The sequence below is a fragment of the Clarias gariepinus genome, chromosome 1 (genome assembly GCF_024256425.1).
Source record: "Clarias gariepinus isolate MV-2021 ecotype Netherlands chromosome 1, CGAR_prim_01v2, whole genome shotgun sequence".
Taxonomy (NCBI): Eukaryota; Metazoa; Chordata; class Actinopteri; order Siluriformes; family Clariidae; genus Clarias; species Clarias gariepinus.
Window position 1 is genome coordinate 31,366,909 of NC_071100.1, and position 20,285 is coordinate 31,387,193.

Consider the following 20,285-nt stretch of genomic DNA (forward strand, 5'->3'; position numbering starts at 1 on the left):
ATTACTCTGCTAATGTCCCTGTAGATTGGATGTGGTGGTATTAATATTGTATATTGCACTAAGCTCAGTTTTGGATTATTAAATTTTGATGTGTGTACGGGTATGCGTGTCGTGCATTAGTCTTCTAACAGATGTTATGAGGTGATGTCCTCCCAGAAATTGAAAAAAGCAAGGCATGTCCTTTTCAGGCATTATTTTATTCCTGCAATTCTTATGGTTCATAATTTTTTTTTTGTGTGTTTTTGTATTTCATTGTGTACCAATTATTAAAATGTCTGTTACTAAACATTCTTTTTTTTTTTTTTTTTGTCTCTGTATGCATAGGGTAAGGTTGCTCAGACAGCATGTATGTCTGCGTGTAAACATCTGTCCACCTCCTTGCTGCAGCTGCTGCTTGAAACTGATGTCAGGCAGGTATCTATGGGAGCAATCCAGCAGTTCAATGTGGACGTCAAAGAGTGTGAAAGTAAGTATGACCTTTTTAAATCTTTACTGTATGCAAGACATGTATAGAGCCCTGATGTATAGAGACTGATCCCACTATCCCTGAGGACAAATTAGGGTAGATTGAGAAAGAGAAATAATGCATATTTGGCTTATGATAGAGTTGTGTAGCTTGGCCCATCTTTTTTAGTAGCTTTTTTTTGTGACCACAGCTGAAACCGCTTCTGAGCGTCTGACCGAGTCTGGTTAATAGATTTCCCATCTCCCAGAGATCACAGGCAGACACAAAATGAGCTTCCTTCATGAGACTGCCACATCAACTGTCGTGGTTGCACCATCTGTTGGCATTTTGTTTTTTTTGTTTTCCTACCAGGCTGATAGGTACTGTCACAGTGTCAGTCACTTTTGAACATCCCTCTAAAATTTGCGATACTGTTGCTTTTATTTCACAGAACCACAAATATGGCCTATAATCTGAACACCACTTGAGTGGAAAGTGTCTTGACCTCAACTTTCGGTTTCTGTCTGTGTAGATGAGCAAATGCGATATAGGTTGGGTGGAAGTAATAGAGGGTTTGAGGAAATGAGGCAGAACTATGCACAAAAATAACTACTATAACTTAACCACTGTAATAGTTGGGATGTGTCTGGAGGAATCCCTCATCAATGACATTATTTGTGATGGCTTTAAAGAGGCATGTGAGAAAAGTATAGGCAAATAAGTTTACATGGGCTTTTGAGAATAGCATGATTGTCAGAGTCTCCAGTAATTTTGTACTTGAGTGATGCTAAAGTCTTCTTGCACAGCTTGTATTGATCCACTAGGGGCGCTGTTAGTCTTTCTGAATCAAAACCGTGAGTGTCCAGAGCTTTGGAATGATCATTGGTAAGTTTTTGGTCTAACTTCATATTAAGGGCAAATGCAAAATGATCAATTCCAGCTTTTATTCTCTTCTGGCCACTGTTTACTTGTTACATCAAGTGCAAAGTAAGCAGGGGTACAGAGAAAATTAAGCAACAGTAGAAACTCCACTCACTCCTCAGAGGAACTTTTGCGTTTTTCTAATGTGCCCTTGAGAAAGCCCAAGCATTTCTTTTCGCTTACCCCGTTTGTATTGTGGCGTAAGAATAAAGCTTTGAAGTTTTTTTTTGTTTGTTTGTTTGTTTTTATCTTGTAATTGTGTATTTGATTTGATGCAGCCTGACATGCGTCACATTTACTTTGCTGCCATTTGCCCAAAGTTCCTTATGTATAGTGCAGGGGTCAGAAATAAAAATGGCAGGCATGTAATCCGCGTGAGAGGGGAAAAAAGCCTTCAGCGTTGCGAGGAGAAAGGGTTTTCTCCCAGGCTCAGCTTGTTTTGTCTCTGTGTGTCAAACGTTCCGTTTTCTAGAATGGCGAAGCTGCTTGTTTACGGGTTTCCCGCCAAAGCCAGAGAACGCTCTGGTGGCCTTGCATCCAACCCCCTGAAACCTCTCTACAATCCCCCTCGCCTTTTCACAAGGTTTTGTCCCCACCTTTGCTCTGTGCAGCGCCACATGTTCAGAAGGACAGCCTCATGGGTTTCAGACAGTGGAGGTAAAGGCAAAGCCCTTGTCACTCATACTCCACCCCACCCTCTGACTTGTCAGATCAACACTGGGGAAGAATTAATGACTGTTTGATGATGAAGCGGATAGCACAAAGCCAGTGGCAGACCCAGAGACATGACTCTGTGGCAGGGGCTGCCCCGAACCACCCAGCCCCCCCCTCCCCCCCAATCAACACCCACAGAACCACCAAACACCCCCCTCCATTCCACCTCCCCTGCCCCCCACTGTACCTCCCCCTGTCCTCCCCTTGTCCCGGCTGTCATCCGTCTGCCAATCTCCTACTCCATGGCGAATTCCCCGTTCTCTTTATCCTTCTCTCTTTCCCACAGGGTTTGCCAGGGCCGGCCCGGTGCCTGGCTTCCAGGGGGACACTCTGCTGCTCGCCTTCATCGACTTGAGACAAGTAGGTCTTTGTTTTTTTCCTACCCTTTTTTCTTTTCTTTCATTCTTCTTTCCCCCTTTCTTCTGTTTTCTCCTGTTTACGCCTAAGCATCCCCTCCTTTCACTTATTCTCTTTCCCTATCCAGCAGTTCCAACCCCCTAAACCTCTACCTAAGTCCTGGTTTTGTTTGAAGGTTCCTTTCCTTAAGTTGCCCTCAATGTGTGTCTTTTTTTTTTTTTTTTTTTTTGCATTCTTATCTTCGATCCCAAGGACTTTGATATATACAGAACTTTTAATCTGTCCTATTTGGATCAGAAGTGCATTAATGACTTTTGTTTTGCTTAAATTTCTTAAAGTGAGTATTTCTTAACCAGCCTTTCTGAGATCATTAATTATGCCGGTGTCACTGAATTGCTCATTTGGTTTATCTCTGCATTTTCTGAACCCAATATGTTGTAACACTAAAAATTACAGTGTCCCAAATTGCCCATCGTCGCCTTGCCACTGTGTGCATTAACCATACTAACATTTTTGCCTTTACTCTTGAAATTTATACAAGGTGTTTTTGCTAAAGAAAAGAAGACGAGTGTATGGACTGCGCATGTTTTGTGGTGGTGGGTGGCAAATTACGGGGTCTAGAGGGGATGGGAAAGAATAACACTGGGGGTATGAGATTCCATATTCGGGACCCCCTCCCTTGCAGCCGAAGTAACCAACCTGAGCAAATGTCAGAGGCTGAGAGGGGATGACGGATGGGCTGGATGCTCATGGAGCAGTGGATGAATGAGCTGATAGACAGTGACAGATAGCTCTTTCTTCCACTAAAACAATCCCGTTTTGTCCCGCCTGCCATCATGATGCAGTGCCACTTGTTTTCCATTTTGTTTTTTGTTTTTTTTTCTTAAAACCATGACTTCACCATGAACGAGCATGTGTGGTTTTGCTGGGACAAAACTGTATACAGAGGAAAAGAATGTCGATTGAATTGTCTGTATTTTATATAAACACATGGTTGGTTTTGGTCGCCAGTCGGATGTCTGGATGGGCCACTGATTATCAGTTCTCTCATCATAATTTCAAAGTGACGTAAAGTTCGATTATACACCCCCTTTGGTTCCACCCATTCTCCTTCCCTTTTTGTAGCTGTTGTAAGGATCAGGGGTGTCAGAACCGGTGCGTTGACCCAGTCATCCCCCAGTGGGGCTGGCAATGAATACGCCCGATAAATCAACCTGAAGGGCCCGTTTGTGTACCAGACTCCTGGGTCCTGGGATGGGGCTGTGGGTCAATCTTTCTAGAGACAGACAACAGAAAGGTCCGGAAGCTCTGGGAGGGGTTTGGTGAGAATCTCGAGTGTTGCTTTATACTTCGGTTTGAAGAGAAACCAATATGAAAAGGGAGTGAATCATCCAGACTTCAGGAGACGTTGCAGCATAAGTAGGACAAATGGAGAAACCTTGACATGTTGACGGGACTGAAGATGACCGATAGGAGATATTTAGAACAAAGATGAGAAAACCTGTTGAAGTCAATTTTATGTGTATTCTTGTGTTGATCAGGGATACTTCATATGGTAAAGACCAAATATCTCCTTTCCCGCAGTTGTCTTATAGTCTTCCTAGCATTCTTGGACTGCTTCATTTTCTCTGCAGAAGTGATGCAGAAATAAACAGCTGTGACTGCTATAAAGAGAGTCAGTCTTTTCCGACAGACAGAGTGAGAAAGCAGAAGTGGGCAGTGTAAACAGTGCTGCTGGCTGCGGCTCAGTGCTGTGCTGCTATATTTAGTGGCAGAGAGTCTTGTGGTGGTGGGAACCCTTGGCCGGCCTTGATGTGCGGAGGCCTGCTGGACTCTGTGGCATGGAAGCGCACATCACCACCCCTGCCCCCAAGCATTGTACACATCCTTGGTCGAAGCCCATCATAACTTTCTTCTCAATCTTCTGCTTGCCCAAATTCCTCCTGAGACGTACATTAGAGTATATATTCAGCAGGCGCTTTTGACGATATTGATGTCCATGAAGACTTTTTAAGGAAGACTGTACAAACTAAACATTTGTTTTGGGTGACTTATCATATAATGGTTGTGCCTCTGTGAAAATAGCTGTATAATATGAGATTTGTTGGCTAGACCTTCCTAGAGCCGATTAACTCAGACCGTTTGATATACATTTGCAGCCACTGGAGGCCGTCAGTAAAGCTGTGTAGTGGTTCACTGTGTTTTGGCAGATATATCTCAGTCAGACTAATAATATCTTTGGCGAACAGTTCCCCAGTATGGGCTAGTGGGAGGGAAAATAGCCAAATCAAAGAGGCTAGGTTTTAGTGTACCTTAGGATCTTCTCCCCCTCACCTCATGTGCCAGTTTTACAGGGAGATGGGGGGTTGGAAATTCGGTTCCTCTTACCCTAAGTTGGAGCCAGAAGGCTGCAGTGCATTTTTGTGGCCTGTCCGCAGGCATTATCCTTGAATTCTTGGAATGTGTGTAAAATGTCCAATGGAAAATGCTTTTCTTTTCTTACTGGTTCAGCTCAGGATTTCTCAGGTCTACTGCCATACTGGTGTCAGTTTTGGTTAACTTGTGACTTCAACCAGATTATTTATATTGCATACATGCACTTTGTTAGCATGGACGTTTCTGACTAAACAGTCAGTCCTTTTTTCCACTTTTTTTTTTTCTGTGCCTTGCTTGACTTCCAGGTATTTCCAAGTTTTTAACTTCATGTTGCAATTCCAGACACTATTTGTCTGTGGACTTTCATCCATTTATTTTTTTTTTGTTCGCAATTATTATTGAACCCCTGTTATGATTCTCTCAAGTTCAGTCTATATATATATATATATATATATATATATATATATATATATATATATATATAATGTCATAACCTGTTTTTTCAATGGCGATTTGTTGGAAAGTTGCTTATTTTTTGTCCCACGTTTGTGCAAATAACATTGCTAAAATGTTAAATTATTAAATATTTCAGATTACCATTGCATTATCAGGCAGGGACAGATTAAGGGATAGGAGGTGCCAACATTAGTCTCCTGGTTAATTTAAGAGCAAATATTAAGGACAGTGCACGCTAACTAGACAGCACCAGAACAATATTTGGATAAATTATATTACATACTGTAGCTGAGAAAGTGCTGTAGTTTACACTGCACATATAGTCCAGCAATTAGGAGAACCAGTTCAAGGTATCAGTGATACACTGGAAAAACTATTCCAGCAGCAGCAAGATGGGTATAACTGTACCGTAGTGCCATAATATACTCCATGTGGTATGCTTTAATGTTTAAGGCGAAAGTGTATAGAAAAAGCAATTGCAGACTTTGGTAATGGTGGCAAGCAGGTGATGCATCCATGGAGGGAGATAAAAGTTTCAAGCTGCTTGGTGTGCATATAATAGACAAGCTCGCGTAGATTCTTAACAAGATAGACAACAAAGGCTGACAGTATCTTTACTACTTGCAGAGGATGAAGAGAACAACCCTAAAACACTTTGTTGTGCATTTTGAGAAAGTGGTAAGGGTTGCTCTCTCCATGGTTTTCTGTTTCCAACTTTCAGCCAAGGAATGTGAGGAAATCTGAGTTGTTTTTTTTTTTACTTTGTTTTATTATTATTATTATATATATATATATATATATATATATATATATATATATATATATATATATATATATATATATACTTCAGTAAACAAGGCAGATCTACTGTTAAACTTTTTCATTCCTTAATGTTGTGCCACCAGCTTGGAAGCTTTACTGAAACCATAATTGGCCACCTACACTGTAGAATTTTTTCCCCCCAGTATACCAGAAGGGGTGAAGAATGGGTGAAAATGACCTACTTTGTTCTGTTCCCAATACGACTGCACACATAGTAGAATTATGTGTTGGGATACTGTATGAACATAAAAGTGGTGGAGGTGGGCAATTTATAGTTTTATGCAGGGGAGCAAGTGGTCAAATGTGTCACACTCGGAATGCTTCCATTTCCTGTTTCTTTGTCCCATAAGCATGTGCATTATCATGTTCATTTATTATAAGTGCTTGTTTACTCAAACTTTCACAGACACGTTCATTTGTTGCTACTATTGGCAGGGTTGGTGGGAATAATTTCAGGATTAAAAAGAAATGTCTAGAGTCTTACGGACGTCAAGTGACTGCAGTGCAGAATAGAAGGATGGATTTGCCTGCTAGAAGAGTGTTGGGTAATATTGTTTTCAAATAACGATAAAAAAAGAAAAATATTCCAGTATATCAGAATTGTGTTGCGTTCTTTCATTGTAAGTTGTATGTTTTGCACTGTAGCGTAATAATGCAAAAACTTACCTTACCATATTGCTTATTGTTCCCTCTTTCTCGTCTTGTTTAAAATTGTTTACCCAGAATTGAACTGTAATAAAAGGAAATGAAAGCATCAAAGCCAAATGAATTTCTGGGAATTTTTACAGCTAAATGTATAAACACAAAAGTTCTGCCTTACTGCAAGTTCAACAATGTGGGAGTTTCCCAAGTTGGCGTTAGAAATTTCCCAGTAGAGCAAGTACAGTGCCAGGTTGCTTGGACCAGGCATTACTCTCTTGCAGTCTTTACCTATCCTTCTCTTTCACCTACAGTTTCCCATCATATTCCTTATAATTTACCACATTTAACAGTTGAGAATGTTTTGTATCCGTATATGTATGTCAAATTCTTGTTTCGTTTATGTAATTCATATTTTTGGTACAATGTGTTTATGGCTTCACAGATGAACCTTCATTAAATAATTTGTGCCATCGTTTGGCAATAACACACTGTACACTTGCCATTTACAGTAACCGCATTAGTGATCTTATTTTTAGTCTTTGTGCTCAGAAAGTAAGCAGCATGAATGTTATTTTCCCCTGATTAAAACAGCACATGCCTGTCTAAGCTTGAGGAGCTAGGTAGAAGTAGTAGTAATGGGCAAAGAGGGGAATGAGTAAGAGAGAGAGGGGTAGAATGACTACCCCTCTGGCAGTGACATAAGCAGGATGGACTGGACCCTGGGTCTATCATGTGTTTGTGTTTCCAATGAAATACGAGTCACAAGTAGGTCAAGCACAGCTTTTGTTCAACCCAGAACCTAAAGGGTTCAGCAGCTGGGGTCAGACAGACCGGAGGAGAGTGGAGGAGTGCAGTTTAGAAATAGTGGAGGATGAAACCATCTGGGCTGAGCTATTCTTATTATACTGTAGACCGAGACATTCTATGCATCACCCCTATGTGGTGCCTTCAAGAAACATTTGGCAAGTGCAAGAGATCAAAAATGTGGTCTGTGAGGCACCAGAGTTCATGAAGTAGTTCTGGTTTTCTTGTTCCTTCACTGGCAAAAAACGAAATAACAAGATGGTATGTGATTAAAAGAGTTAGAGCTGAAAGTAGGAAAGGAAAGGAAGTGGTGCAATTCCAGTCATCTTGCCATCCCTCCATAGACTGCTAAACAAGCCACTGACAGGTGTCACAGTGTAATTGTTCTGTCTTGCTTCCTCTCAGTGGCCAGAGTGTGTCATGCTTAACTCTGTCTCCCTTGCTCTTTCTCAATGGCCTGCCAGTGTGTGGCAGTGAAAGGCCTGTTTAAGGTCCTGTCACAGGTCTCCAGGGGTCAGACTGATGAGCTGCCCTGCTTGTATGGAGTCGCTGAGGGAGCAAAGATTCTACCATGCAGGGGGTTGACATCTCTCTTTGCATCCGAGTACTCTTCACCCCCATGAGGATGACACACTGTGTGTGTTCTTGTGGTGGAGATGGATGCTGAAGTCTCAACTGATTCTTTTTAGTTTGGCTCACTCCGGAGTCCTAAACAGTGTCCTTTTTCACTCTCGCGCTCTACCATGCAGTGAAGACATCGTGACACACCAGGGCAATGATTCCCCGCTAAAATGTCTCTTTCAGCAGAACATCTCTTTCAAAACAGCCACATATCAGGGGCAGACAGTTGGGGATGTTGTGCTTTTGTACAAAGATGACAGCATGATTGGTTGTGATCCCGGGCCCAGGGTAGAGTTTCCATGAAGAGACACACTGAAGCTCATAATTCATGTCGGACTATGCGTGCTAGCATTGTGGTGCTGTCTCTGCAATACAAATTAATAGGTTTTGCAGATATAGACTTTCCTAGATGAACCATGTCATTTGACAGACCATTATCTTTTCTAAGCAAAGAAATGTGGTGTTTAAACCATATTGTTTACCATTTAAATCTCATCTGGTTTAGATTTTAAATAACAACCAATTCCTTTTTTTTTTTTTTTTTTTTATAAGGTGATAATTTAAATCCGAATGGAACCTCAACCAATCCCGAAACTATCCTCTTTATCTCAGTCCTTTTTTGTTATTATTTTTTTTTTAATCGTCGGATTAAGAAACAGAGGATTAGGAAACAGACATCAGCTGAGTCATTGAGTAGAGCCAAGAATGAGTGATCCCTCGTGTGGGAAGCAGTAAGGAGTATAAATAGTTAATAACTGAATTCATTTAGTTCAGCAGTTATTGTTCAGTAGTGAACAATGATCACTACAATCATGCAAATGTACACTTCAAGTTTGGACACACCACCTAATTTCATGGTCTTTTCTGATTTTTATTTCTTTCTACCTTGTAAAACAGTATTTTGCACCCAAAATATGCAATAATCTTTTTACAGATATTGAGATGTGTTGCTACTCGTGCTCTGTAAAGCCCTCGTAACAGCTCTAATCTGAGGTGCTTTTTGGTGATTTATGACGCTGGTAACTCTGAACTCCTCTGCAGCAGAGGTAAGTTTTGGTCTTGCTTTTCTGGGATGGTCTTCATCAGATCCAGTTTCATCATGGTGCTTGATAGGTTTTAAAAACGCGCTTGACAGTACTGTTCTTGCATGAAATATTCCAGAACAGCTGAGTTTCATATCTTAAAATAACAACTGGCTGTTGTTGTTGTTGTGGTTGTTGTTACTTGATTACCTAATGCCATATGTGTTATTTCATAGTTTTGAAATCTCCAGTTTTGTTGTTTGAATTTAGTGAATAAATCCAAACTTGTGTCCAAACTTTTGACCCACACTGGACTGTACTGTATGTGCAACTGAACGAATGATGTAAATTCAGTACTGAATTAATAGTCTACTGAGAATGGTGGTCAGCACTGAGGAGACGGCAGAAAAGACTAAAAAAGCATGGACGGCAATAAAGGGAGGAGGTAGCAAAAGGAGAGACAAGTGTGTGAAGTGTGGGGCTGTGAACTCATCCTGCCCCCGGTGCACGCTGGCTGACCTTCCTGTACTTAACCGCCAGAACCAGACCAGGTGTAATCACTTTCTCCAGCCTTCTTCCTGTCTTTCCGTCTTGGAGTGAAGAAGGAGAGAGAATTTGTGAGGGAGAAGGGGAGGGCCAGTCAAGTGGCCTCCGGCCGACCCTGCTTGCATTTCCCTGGAGCCAATGGACGATAAGCCTGACATGCTTGCTATCTGTCTGTCTCCCTTTCTCTTGTTATTTCCCACTATTTCTCTCCTTCTTTCTGTGACAATTGGCAGTGTTGGGAGAGTATGTTAAAGTCGTAACGCTTTGTGTGCAATACGCACGGTGCACATACAAGATGACCAAATGCTGACCTCAAGTAACCTTGGCTGCTGTCCAGCAAGGGCGTCTCGCAAAATCTGGAGCCTGAGCTTTTCTATCTTTAACACACCAGCTCACTCACCATCAGCTTAGCTTAGCACGTGGAGCTGTTTCTTTACAGAACAGCCCTGGTTTGCTGGACCACAAAAACTGAATTATATTTTTCCCCCTTTTTCTTACTGTCTTCTTTCAAACATTAACTTTGTGCTGATGAGAAATTTTTGGTATAAACTATCCCAAGACACCCAGGGTTTATTCCTTTAAAAGGAGTGGTCTTTTCCTCTTTGTCATTTCCTTGCTTTTCGGTCATTTATTTCCTTGTTTCTTTCTAAAAAAAATATTCTCTCTATTTAACAGTTGATGAAAAAATAGTTTTTGTTTCCTTATGACCTCAATTTCAACCCTCGTTGCCTCTTACTGGAAAACCTGATGCGTGGTAGGTCAATCACTAATGCTAGTTTCATTGCCACTTAGATCTGTAAATAGTTTTTGGTGAATTCCGGTGGAACAACAAGCACTGACGTGAGTTTGTGTTAAATGGCCAACTCTCATTCGCTTGTGTTATTTTTTCTGGAATTAATTTATCTGTTATCTTCATGGTGTGGTGATTGTAAGTAAGTGGACTTTAGTTAGTAGCCTTTCTGTGACCCTTATTGCAGTGGTTGTCAGAGTCCCTGTTACAGTCACGCAGAAAGGTTGAACTTATCTGCTCCTATGCATGCCCATAATCTTCAGTGTTAAGCTTCAGTTGTAAAAGCATTTTGCCAAGTTCCTTTAATCTCATTCCAGTAAGTCAGGATGCATTTTTAAATAAAAATAAATAAATGGCAATAAAAGCCTTTTTGATACATTTTCATTTCTGGGATCACCATGACATTTTATTCCTTATTGGAAAAAAGTGAATTTTACTTCAACATTTGTATGCTGTTGCAAAACCGGTTTTGTTTTCCCAGAGCTTGTCTCATTATTAAATTATGAGCTTCTGTGCCGTAGTTTAGTTAGATTTATGTTATGGGAATACCCCAAGGATCTACCTGCCATTTTCTCCCATGATGCCTGTCCAATCTATTCCTATCTATTGTCTTAACTTTTTTTTTTGCTACACTCGCAGTTTAGATGTTTGTGACCAGCACACAGCTCTGACCGTTCCATCGCACTCTTGCCCTGGTGATAACTCTGCTTTGTCTGAATGGACAGGAAGGTGAGAAGGCGGTCACGTCATCCCCAAGTTAATTCATACTCTGCTTTGTCAACCACATATTAATTGCCAGCAACTCAAAACATGGCTAAAACAAGTAGAAGCAATACAGTTTTCCTCCTCCTTTAGAGGTCAGGTTGCTCTGGATGATAAAGAGAAATAACTTCTGTGTGTCAACTGAGCAATTTCTGCAATTTTTGATTACTTTCTGTCATCCATTCATTTACTGTGTTGATGAAAACAAAACAAAACACCCTTTTCATTATTGTGTTACCATATCCCAAGTTAGGAAACTTGGGTCAAAGCACAAGGTTAGCCATGATCCGACGCCCCTGAAGTATATAGGGGTAAGTGCCTTGCCGGCCAGCCTAACAGTGGCAGCTTGGCAGTGCAAGAACTTGAACCCTCGACCTCCTGATCAATAACTCTGAGCTTTAGACATTGAGTAATCCCTGCAAACCCTCCCCCCTTCCCTCTCACATGCCCCTGTGGCATCTTGTTTTTTGTTTTTTTTCTTCATTAATACGAAATAATGAAACACCACACAGTAGAGGCATGTTCTGAACAGAAGTAACCGAAACCTGAGTCAATATATCCAGCATATGCACAAGCAGCATCAGATTTTGTCCCAGTGATAACTGTGCCTTGTCTGAATAAGCAGGAAGGTGAGAGGGAGGCCATGTCTTCCTCAAGCTAATTCATACTCCTTCTGTCAAACATCTTTGAATTACTCTCTGCAACTGTACTAAACAAGTGTCAAAACAAGATCACAAAGAAGCCCCCACCATGACCCTGAAAAACCATTACACATAACAGTATGTGATTTTATTACCAATTATACTGATTTTGTTATTAATATAATAAAACTTTATTATAGAATTTATTTAGTATAGAATGTTTTCCTAAGCCAAAGTCATGTAATAGTAGTGTAAAAAAAAGAAATAGTTCTCACTTGTGCTGCCAAAAGAACCTGTTGAGGCACAGACTCCACTGAAGGTGTGCTGTGGTATCTTGCACTAAGACGTTAGCAGCAGAAGCTGTAAGTTGCGAGGTATTGGACTTGTTTGTCCAGCACATCCCATAGATGCTCAATCTGCTTGACATCTGGGGAATTTGGGGGCCAAGTCAACATTTTATCATGTTCAGCAAAGCATTTCTGAACTTCTTTCTTTTTTTTTTTACATGATGTAGCAGGGTTCTGTATCCTCCTAAAAATGTCTAAATCATTGAAGAATATTGTTGCCATGAAGAGCTGTACCCGGTCTGCAACATAGTTTAGGTAGGTGGTCCGTGTTGTAGTAACATCCACATTAATGCCAGGACTGAAGGTTTCCCAGCAGAACTTTGCCCTATTGAGCATCATACTGACCAGCCATTACAATTTGCCCTTGTCAAAGGTAATTAGATGTTTATTACCCTTGGCCAATTTTTTTCCTGCTTCCAATACATCGACTTTAAGAATGGGCTGTTCACTTGCTGTCTTAATACATCCTGCCACTTAACAGCTGCCGCTGTAATGGAATATTCACTTCTGTGCTTTAAATTTTATGACTGATGGGTGTAAATTATACAAACAAAATATTCAGGTACAAGTACAGATTTATCTGAAATCACGGTAATAAATGGATGAAACAAAGCCTGGCTGGTCACTAGGTTGGGATACAAGTGTTGCTATTGTATGAAGAGGTGTGCATTAATAATCTACTCCTTCCAGTAAACTGGAGAAAGTCCTACAACCTTGTGGAGTTTTGGGAAAAATGTAAAATTCATTTAATAGTTCGTGTTTTGCATATAATACATTTTTTTTTTACCTTAAAAAAATTAATACTGTATACGTACATATAATAAAACTGGAAATTCAGTGTGTCTGTACATTGAAGATATTTGCGAAAAAATTATTTGCGGGGACGTAAGATGAGTAATAGAACACATCAGGTTGGATCTGTTTGTTTGTGCATGCATCATGTAAAAACTACTGAATGAATTTCACTGAGGTTTTCACAGGTTTATTTTGCCGAGCTTGAGGTACCATATAAGCTTTGTTTCATTGCAGTTGGCCCACAGTAAAAGAAGATATGCTAATTTGAACTTTAAATGGAAAACTCCCTTATATCATAGAACAATCGACCTTGGAAAAATCATTATTTCATCACAAAATTCAACAGATGGAGATTAACATTTTTCAATACATGTTACGGGTGTGCAATTGAAATATACTTAAACCCGATCTAACTCATTCAGTGAACTTCAGACTAAAATGTAAAAATTTCAGTTCATTTCAAAATTCAACAGATGCCGTACATTTAAAATGCGCTTATGAGTGTGCAACAGGACAGGAAGTCAGAAATTTGGCAAATAGAATATTATTAGATTAGAAGAAAAGTGGTTGATAACCAGACCAGAAACAGAAATGTATCACAAGTGGTGTTGACAATGTCAACACTACTGTACATGTTTGCTACTTTTTTTTTTTTTTTTTTTATAGAACAACTCTACGTTAATCAAGATGTAACGATCATAACAAAAGTTTAGGTAGAGCAAGAAAGCACTTCATAAAATGACAGCCATCCATCCAGTGTCTATCACTTATCCTGTGTATAGGGTACTTGGGGAATTTGCAGAACAAGGCAGGGTACACTGGGTATGTGGATTCTTGTACGCTTGGATAAATTAGTACCTCATTCACAATCACACAATACAGGCAATTTGGAAATGCCAGTTAGCCTGCATGTCCTTAAACTGAAAGGGGACAGGAGTACTTTGAGGAAAGCCACTAAGCACAGAAAAAAACATTCACAAACGGGACTGGAGGTTCAAGGTGACTAAGCCATTTTGCTACCTCATAAAAAGCCAGTCTTCTTAAATTAAGTTGATTTAATAAAAATTGTGAATTTATAAATTTTTTAAATGTTAGTAAAGTAGTTATAGCTTAGTAAAGGTATTAATTTGTACCTGAATACTGTACATTAGAAAATAAATTTAGCATTTTTACTGACCCACTCATAATGGAAGTAAATGTGACAGCAGGACTAAATGCTGAGGCTGAGCAAGTATATGCTACAATATTCTAAATAATTATGGCAGATCTATCCAGCACTGGTTTATACTGAAATATGCATTTTATAAAGCCCCAGAGGATTAGAAATGGCTAGACGAAATGCTTATAAGGAATATTTATTAGTCCCTGTTGTCTTTGCGTTGTTGGGCGACCCTTTAGATAACACTGTTTAGACTGTCTTCATGGAGTTTTTATTTTTTTTCATTAACCTGTATCTGTTTCTTAGTCTTATTTGTATCCCATGGCCTTCATTCTTTCCTCATGTATATGTGCTTTTGTGGTCTGCGTGACCGTTTCATCACACCATTGCCCCTATGATAACTTTTGCCTCTATGGAGAGTACAGGAAGGTGAGTTTGGGGCCGCTCCTTCCCAAGGCGTGTATAGCGTCTTAGACAGAGTGGCCCCAGGACAAATTCTGTTTTCACTCGATCCTGATGTCGCCTGCTAGCTGTGACGGCTGATAACACAGCGCTGTGACCAAAACTGGGCTTGAGTGCAGAGGCTCTGTGCAGTGATCTCATCCTGATGCCAACTGGTGCGCACGTTTTGTGCTTAGCTTTGTAGCAGGTGACAAAATGGGAAGTCTGGGGTACAAGTGGGTCAACTGTTATTTTCTTTTCAACATGTTTTATTGAAAAGCACGTAAGAAAAGATTGTTAGTCACTGGCGTCATTGAGATTTCTTCTAATTATGTCAGCTGTTTTAGCAGTATCACACAAGCTTGATTGATGCTATATAATGGGGCTGCTCAATTATGGAAAAAAATCATAATCAGGATTATTTTGGTCATGATTGAAATCACAATTATTTTACACAATTACTTATTGACTTTGGAAATATGTTGCATTTATTGAACAGAACAGTGAATTCTCCTTAAAACAGATTTAAGACAGATAAAACAGATAAAGGCAAACAAGATCAACAATGTAGTGCACTTCCACAATCTTTTGAAAACAAGTAATTAATATAAATAATAAATAAAATAATTAATAAATTATATATTATTATTAATAGTGTCGAGATGGCAAAGCATAACGCTTGTCCAGAGTATTTATCATTTTCCTGAATCCTTCATTCTCAACTGTGCTAATAGGGCACATGTCTTTGGCTAAAAAGTATGCAACGGCATCTGTTATTTTTTTTGTGCCTTTCTGAGCTGGATGGATACGGAGTTGCACTGAAAAGCGTGTCTTTAATGGATGACCGTGTTGCCGAGGATGTTGTGGGGGTTGTTCCTCGTTCTTTCTGTTTCTTTATTAGTTGGTCATATGTCGGTCTGTGTTTAAATTTTAAATGGTTAAAAAGATTTGTGGTGTTACCAACCGGTGCCGACACAACCGCGTAGCAAATCTTGCACCTAATATGTTTTTGATCCACGTCCGCTTCTTCGAATCCAAACTGTTCCCAAACAACAGAATTGCTTCTATCTCTTTTGTTGACCAAAGACTTCTGTGGCTGCTCTTTTTCTACCATCTTCACTAGCACCGATTGTTAAATGCGATCAGATACCACATACGCAACTTCTTCGCTGACAGTATAGAGTGAGAGAGTTAGGGCTTCTGGAAGGGCGAAAGTGCGGATGCGCGCACGTCAGAACGCAGGTCAAAAAAACTTGAATAATAATTTTTCCAATTACACTATTTTTGTGATCGTTGAGACCCGAAATAAAAATTGAAATCGAAATTCGATTAATTGCACAGCCCTACTATATAATGAATATTGGCATGACTGTGGCAGAGCTGCAGGTAACACATCTGTGCTAGTATTCAGTATATTCCAATATTCTTTTATACAACACTTTTATACATTTAAAGGGAGTAACTGACATTTGGAACACAATGAGACCACATAATTTTTTTTCTCCCTCTCAGAGCAAGAACAGATCCCAGAGAGGCCATGCTCACTCAAAGCTCATCAGAATTTCCAGATTTTCTCCCTCTAATTTAGTTGTAGCCAATTCCCACCCATCAGTAGGGCACTTTTCCACTAAGGCCACAACCACTAACCGGGGATGACGAAGGCTGTCACTTGTATACTCTGAGACTCAGGATGCAAGCTGACCGCATCTTTTCAAATGCTTGCTCATGCACCGAGCAGTGTATCACACTCGGAGGACAGCGCTTTCCTCCCGTCCACATGCTCATCACAGGCGCCCATGAATGGCTATGATTTATGAGAGTGCTCAAATGCCATCCATCCCTTGACCAATCAGATATCTCTAGGCTCCCCAGCTGTCAGAGGCTACATTCATACACCTGGGATTCAAATTTGTGATCTCCAGGCGATCGTGGTGAGCTCGGTGCCACTGTGCCACTCGGGGAGCAAGTAAAGTTTATGGAATTCACCTTCGCCTTACTTTTACCTAAGATTTTTATGCTAAACACAGACAACTGGGGTGATGCATACAGCAAAAGTTCCGTGTTCTTATTTTAAATAATCACTTTACCTGGATTCCCCTCAAGAAATTCTTCTGCTTTAATTATTTTCTTTTAACTTTTTCTCATTATCCTTTGGTTGCTTAAACTGTCTCGTCATATTCTTTTCTTTCTTAATATTCTCTATTTTGCTATTCCAGCTACATGTTCTGACAACCGACAGTCACTCCTTTAAGTCTTTATCTCATGTCAACCTGACAGAGCCCATTTCTGACAGTGAATAATATCTGTTGACTGACAGGATTTCTACTTCTCAGCACTTAGACTGCAGCCAGGCTCATTCTCCACCTTACTGTGTTTGAGTGCTTTGAACATACCACTATAAGACAGAAGCTTGAACTCTGTCAGTCTTGATAACCTTATAAGATAACCTTTGACCATTTTGCAGTGCTGCTATTCAGATTGACGTATGGTCAGCAACATTGGGAGCCACTTTCCCTCTGCTTTTAACCTCTGATAATGCTTCTTATCTCTATCTTACTTTGCCTTTATGTTGAGTGATGCTTCTGCATTTTTTCTTTTGCCCCATTTCCCACCGTCCCCCCACAGGCCCACACGCATATAGACATGCCGAATGCTTCCACTTAGCATAGACTTGTTTTGTGTTAGCCACAAAACAGAAGCTAAAAACTGTCATTTCAGGTTAGTGCTCATATGTCCAAGACATCCAAGATATTTAGTCAGCAGGAAAGAGGTTTGAGTTGGAGATGACCTTGTTGACAAAAAGGATTATGAGATTGACTTATCTGGTGTCAGTCACTGATTTTCATTCTTTAAGCTGACAAAGCACACATGGACGCCATTCATTACGTATACTTCTCACTGTCTAAACTTAAACTTTACAGACTGCCAAAACAATCTCTTTAGTCACATATATTTTACGTAAATTATAGTGTTTTAGTTTTGCCTCATTCCTGAGTTAATTTTTTAATTTTTTGTTTTTAAGTTCCTGCCATTTTTCTATTTTAGTTAAGATGAAGGTGCTAGAAATAGTTTGCACACTTTTGCTTTCTAATCCAAAAAAAGTTATGTGCAGCAATCAAATTGTGCATTCCTCTAGTTTCTACTGCAACTGGGTTTTAATACACATCTGTATTGTTCAGAAAGGTGTAACGCAGGGTTTAACTTGGTTATTACAATTTAAATAATTTTTTAGATTGAATTATTTCTTTTAGGGCTATTTATCCCATTTCCGTGTCACAAACCTGGCCTTTTTTCTGTTTGTTGATGCTATTCAGCTAAAATCTTTCATTAATGAGCTCAGACTCCCATAATGGGCCAGTGTCACTGTGATTGTGATCTCAAGTAAAAGGAGTGGCCTACCTGCACGAGAGTGGACTCCTGGTCATAGGTGACTCTTGGTACAGGATACCTTCAGTCGATAAAAAGATCTAAGTATCTGGATTTGATTATTGTCATGTCTTAACAGTTTTACACCCAGAACCAAATCACTGCGTTCAGATCTCATATCTCATGGTTCATCCAAGTTACTTAAAAGACATGTTAAGTTGATGGTATGAGCTTTGGTTGGATTTTTAGCATTACCAGTACAGAATAGCCTTATAACACCTGTTTGAATGCTTCACAAAGCTATACTTTTTATTTATGAGCTGTTTCTAAAATAGGGGTTCTTTTTATTTTTATTGATTATGTATTGTATTGGCTAATAATCCTATTCTATGGCATTTATTATTATTGCTCGGGCTTAGGTTCATCTGAACTTGGCCTGTGAAACCCTTCAGGCTGCTGGCCATGTGCCATAGAATGCACCAAACAATGCTAAAAGCCAGAGGCCAGCCAGAGGTGAGAGACAAAGAGCTGGAGATGAAGGCAGAGATAGCAGCAAAATTAATGGAGAGAAAGTGTGATTCTAGGGAGGACAAAGGAATGAATGGTTGGATATAGGAATGATCTGAGAAAAAGTTGAGAAGTAGAATGCATACGATGCAGCAATATGGTTATTATCAATAAAAGAAAATGTCAATTATTGTAACGTCCCTTATCACCAGTGATGGCATAACCCCATGTCATATGAAGGGTATAATTGCCAGTGCATATGACGATATAATACAACATTTTCTGTTTATTTCAAATGTGTTCTATGATTAATAACCCACGTTGTGCTGCAAATCCACTTTTGTGTTTTTAAGTACTGCCCAAAAAGCAACAAATCTGGGAGAAGCCAGCCCTTCTAGACTATTAACGAGATTGGTAATTCCCCTAGCGTTCTAAACAAATAAATACACCAGTCAGAATAACCATTAAGAGCCCTTATTCAAATGCCCAGTTCACAGTGAGTGAGGGAGAGAGAGTGTATATAAGCTTGGGGTGAGAATGAGGGCACGAGGGAAACAAGGTCACCACTTCAGTGTGCCGCGTCATGTTTTATTTTGCCTTTTTTTCCCTTTCCATCATTCTTTCCTTGCAAAGAATGAGAGGAAGTGATAATCCAGTGCCTGTCCCATCCACCACCGACCCCCCCGAACCCCCCCACCCCAGCTCGCTGTTTGTTCAGCGAGCGAGGAAAGTGGGACCGATAACACCGCCACGGGGTCACACTGAGGTGAGAGAGAGAGAGACGTGTACAGATACAGAATGGAAGTTCATAAGGAGGTGAAGGCGGAGGGAGGGAGCGCAGCGGAGAGGTGAAACCCGGGTCATGAACGCGTGTGATGAACCAGTCAGTGCAGTATGGAATGCACACATTTGTGTTTGTGTATATGCAGGGTTCCGAATTATTGTGAAGCCCGATCACTACTTTTCCTTCAGCCTTTTTTTTTTTTTCCTCATTATCTAAAAGGTAAATATTCCTTGCTGGTAAATTTGCAGCACATGCATGTAAGAGGAGCGAAAAATATTGACATAAGTGCATGTAAATCTGACTTATCACACTTGGGTGCTTATCTGCCGCTATACGAGGTCATGCTGAGGCGATGCCGTGAGAGTACGGATCCAGACGGAGATGTTTGGAGATTGCCTTTATGTTGTGTACTCGATCAGACAGATTTTTGGTAATTTATCTCTGCTTGTCACAGACATGTAAACAAGAATGTTTTTAATTCAGCCCATGGACCTTTTTCCATGTGTGGAGGAATAAATATGTCTTTAATTGTCTGCATGTATGTACGTCTGACCAGTGTCAGCATGTGTGGATGGGGCTAGAATGTTGGTATCGGTAGTGTGCTGAATGTCACTGGCTTCGTAGTGAGCCGTAAATTTTCAGGGCAATCCCGGGTCATTATCGGGTCAGGGCACCTCAACTCACAAGGTGAAAAAGTGTAAACGGCTTTTCTCTCTTTACGCTCTCTTCATTCTTCACTAATCCCCTGCTTTGTCATGTTTGTCTCCCTTGTGCCTCCTCAGTAATCTCATTTAAGAGGCCCTGCTCACTTATGTAACACTGAGAAAACTGAACTGCTCCCTTCAGTAAGGGGCGACTCATGGAGTCAGTCTGAACTTGATCTGCTTTGATGCACTCTAATAAAGTTTTTTTATTATTATTTCTCTCAATTCCATTCAAGACTTTATTGCACTGTAATAGTGCCAAA

The 20,285-nt window shown here is 40.2% G+C and overlaps 1 protein-coding gene across 2 annotated transcripts in view; it reads left to right on the plus strand.

Annotated features, from left to right (window-relative positions):
- The window catches only part of exoc6b (exocyst complex component 6B), a 103,398-nt gene that overhangs the window by 77,078 nt on the left and 6,035 nt on the right, over nt 1-20,285 (plus strand). For both annotated transcript variants that reach the window (XM_053493754.1, XM_053493762.1), the window contains 2 exons: nt 325-466; nt 2,367-2,440. In XM_053493754.1, the coding sequence (XP_053349729.1) occupies nt 325-466; nt 2,367-2,440 (216 nt within the window). The remainder of the gene's footprint in view (nt 1-324; nt 467-2,366; nt 2,441-20,285) is intronic.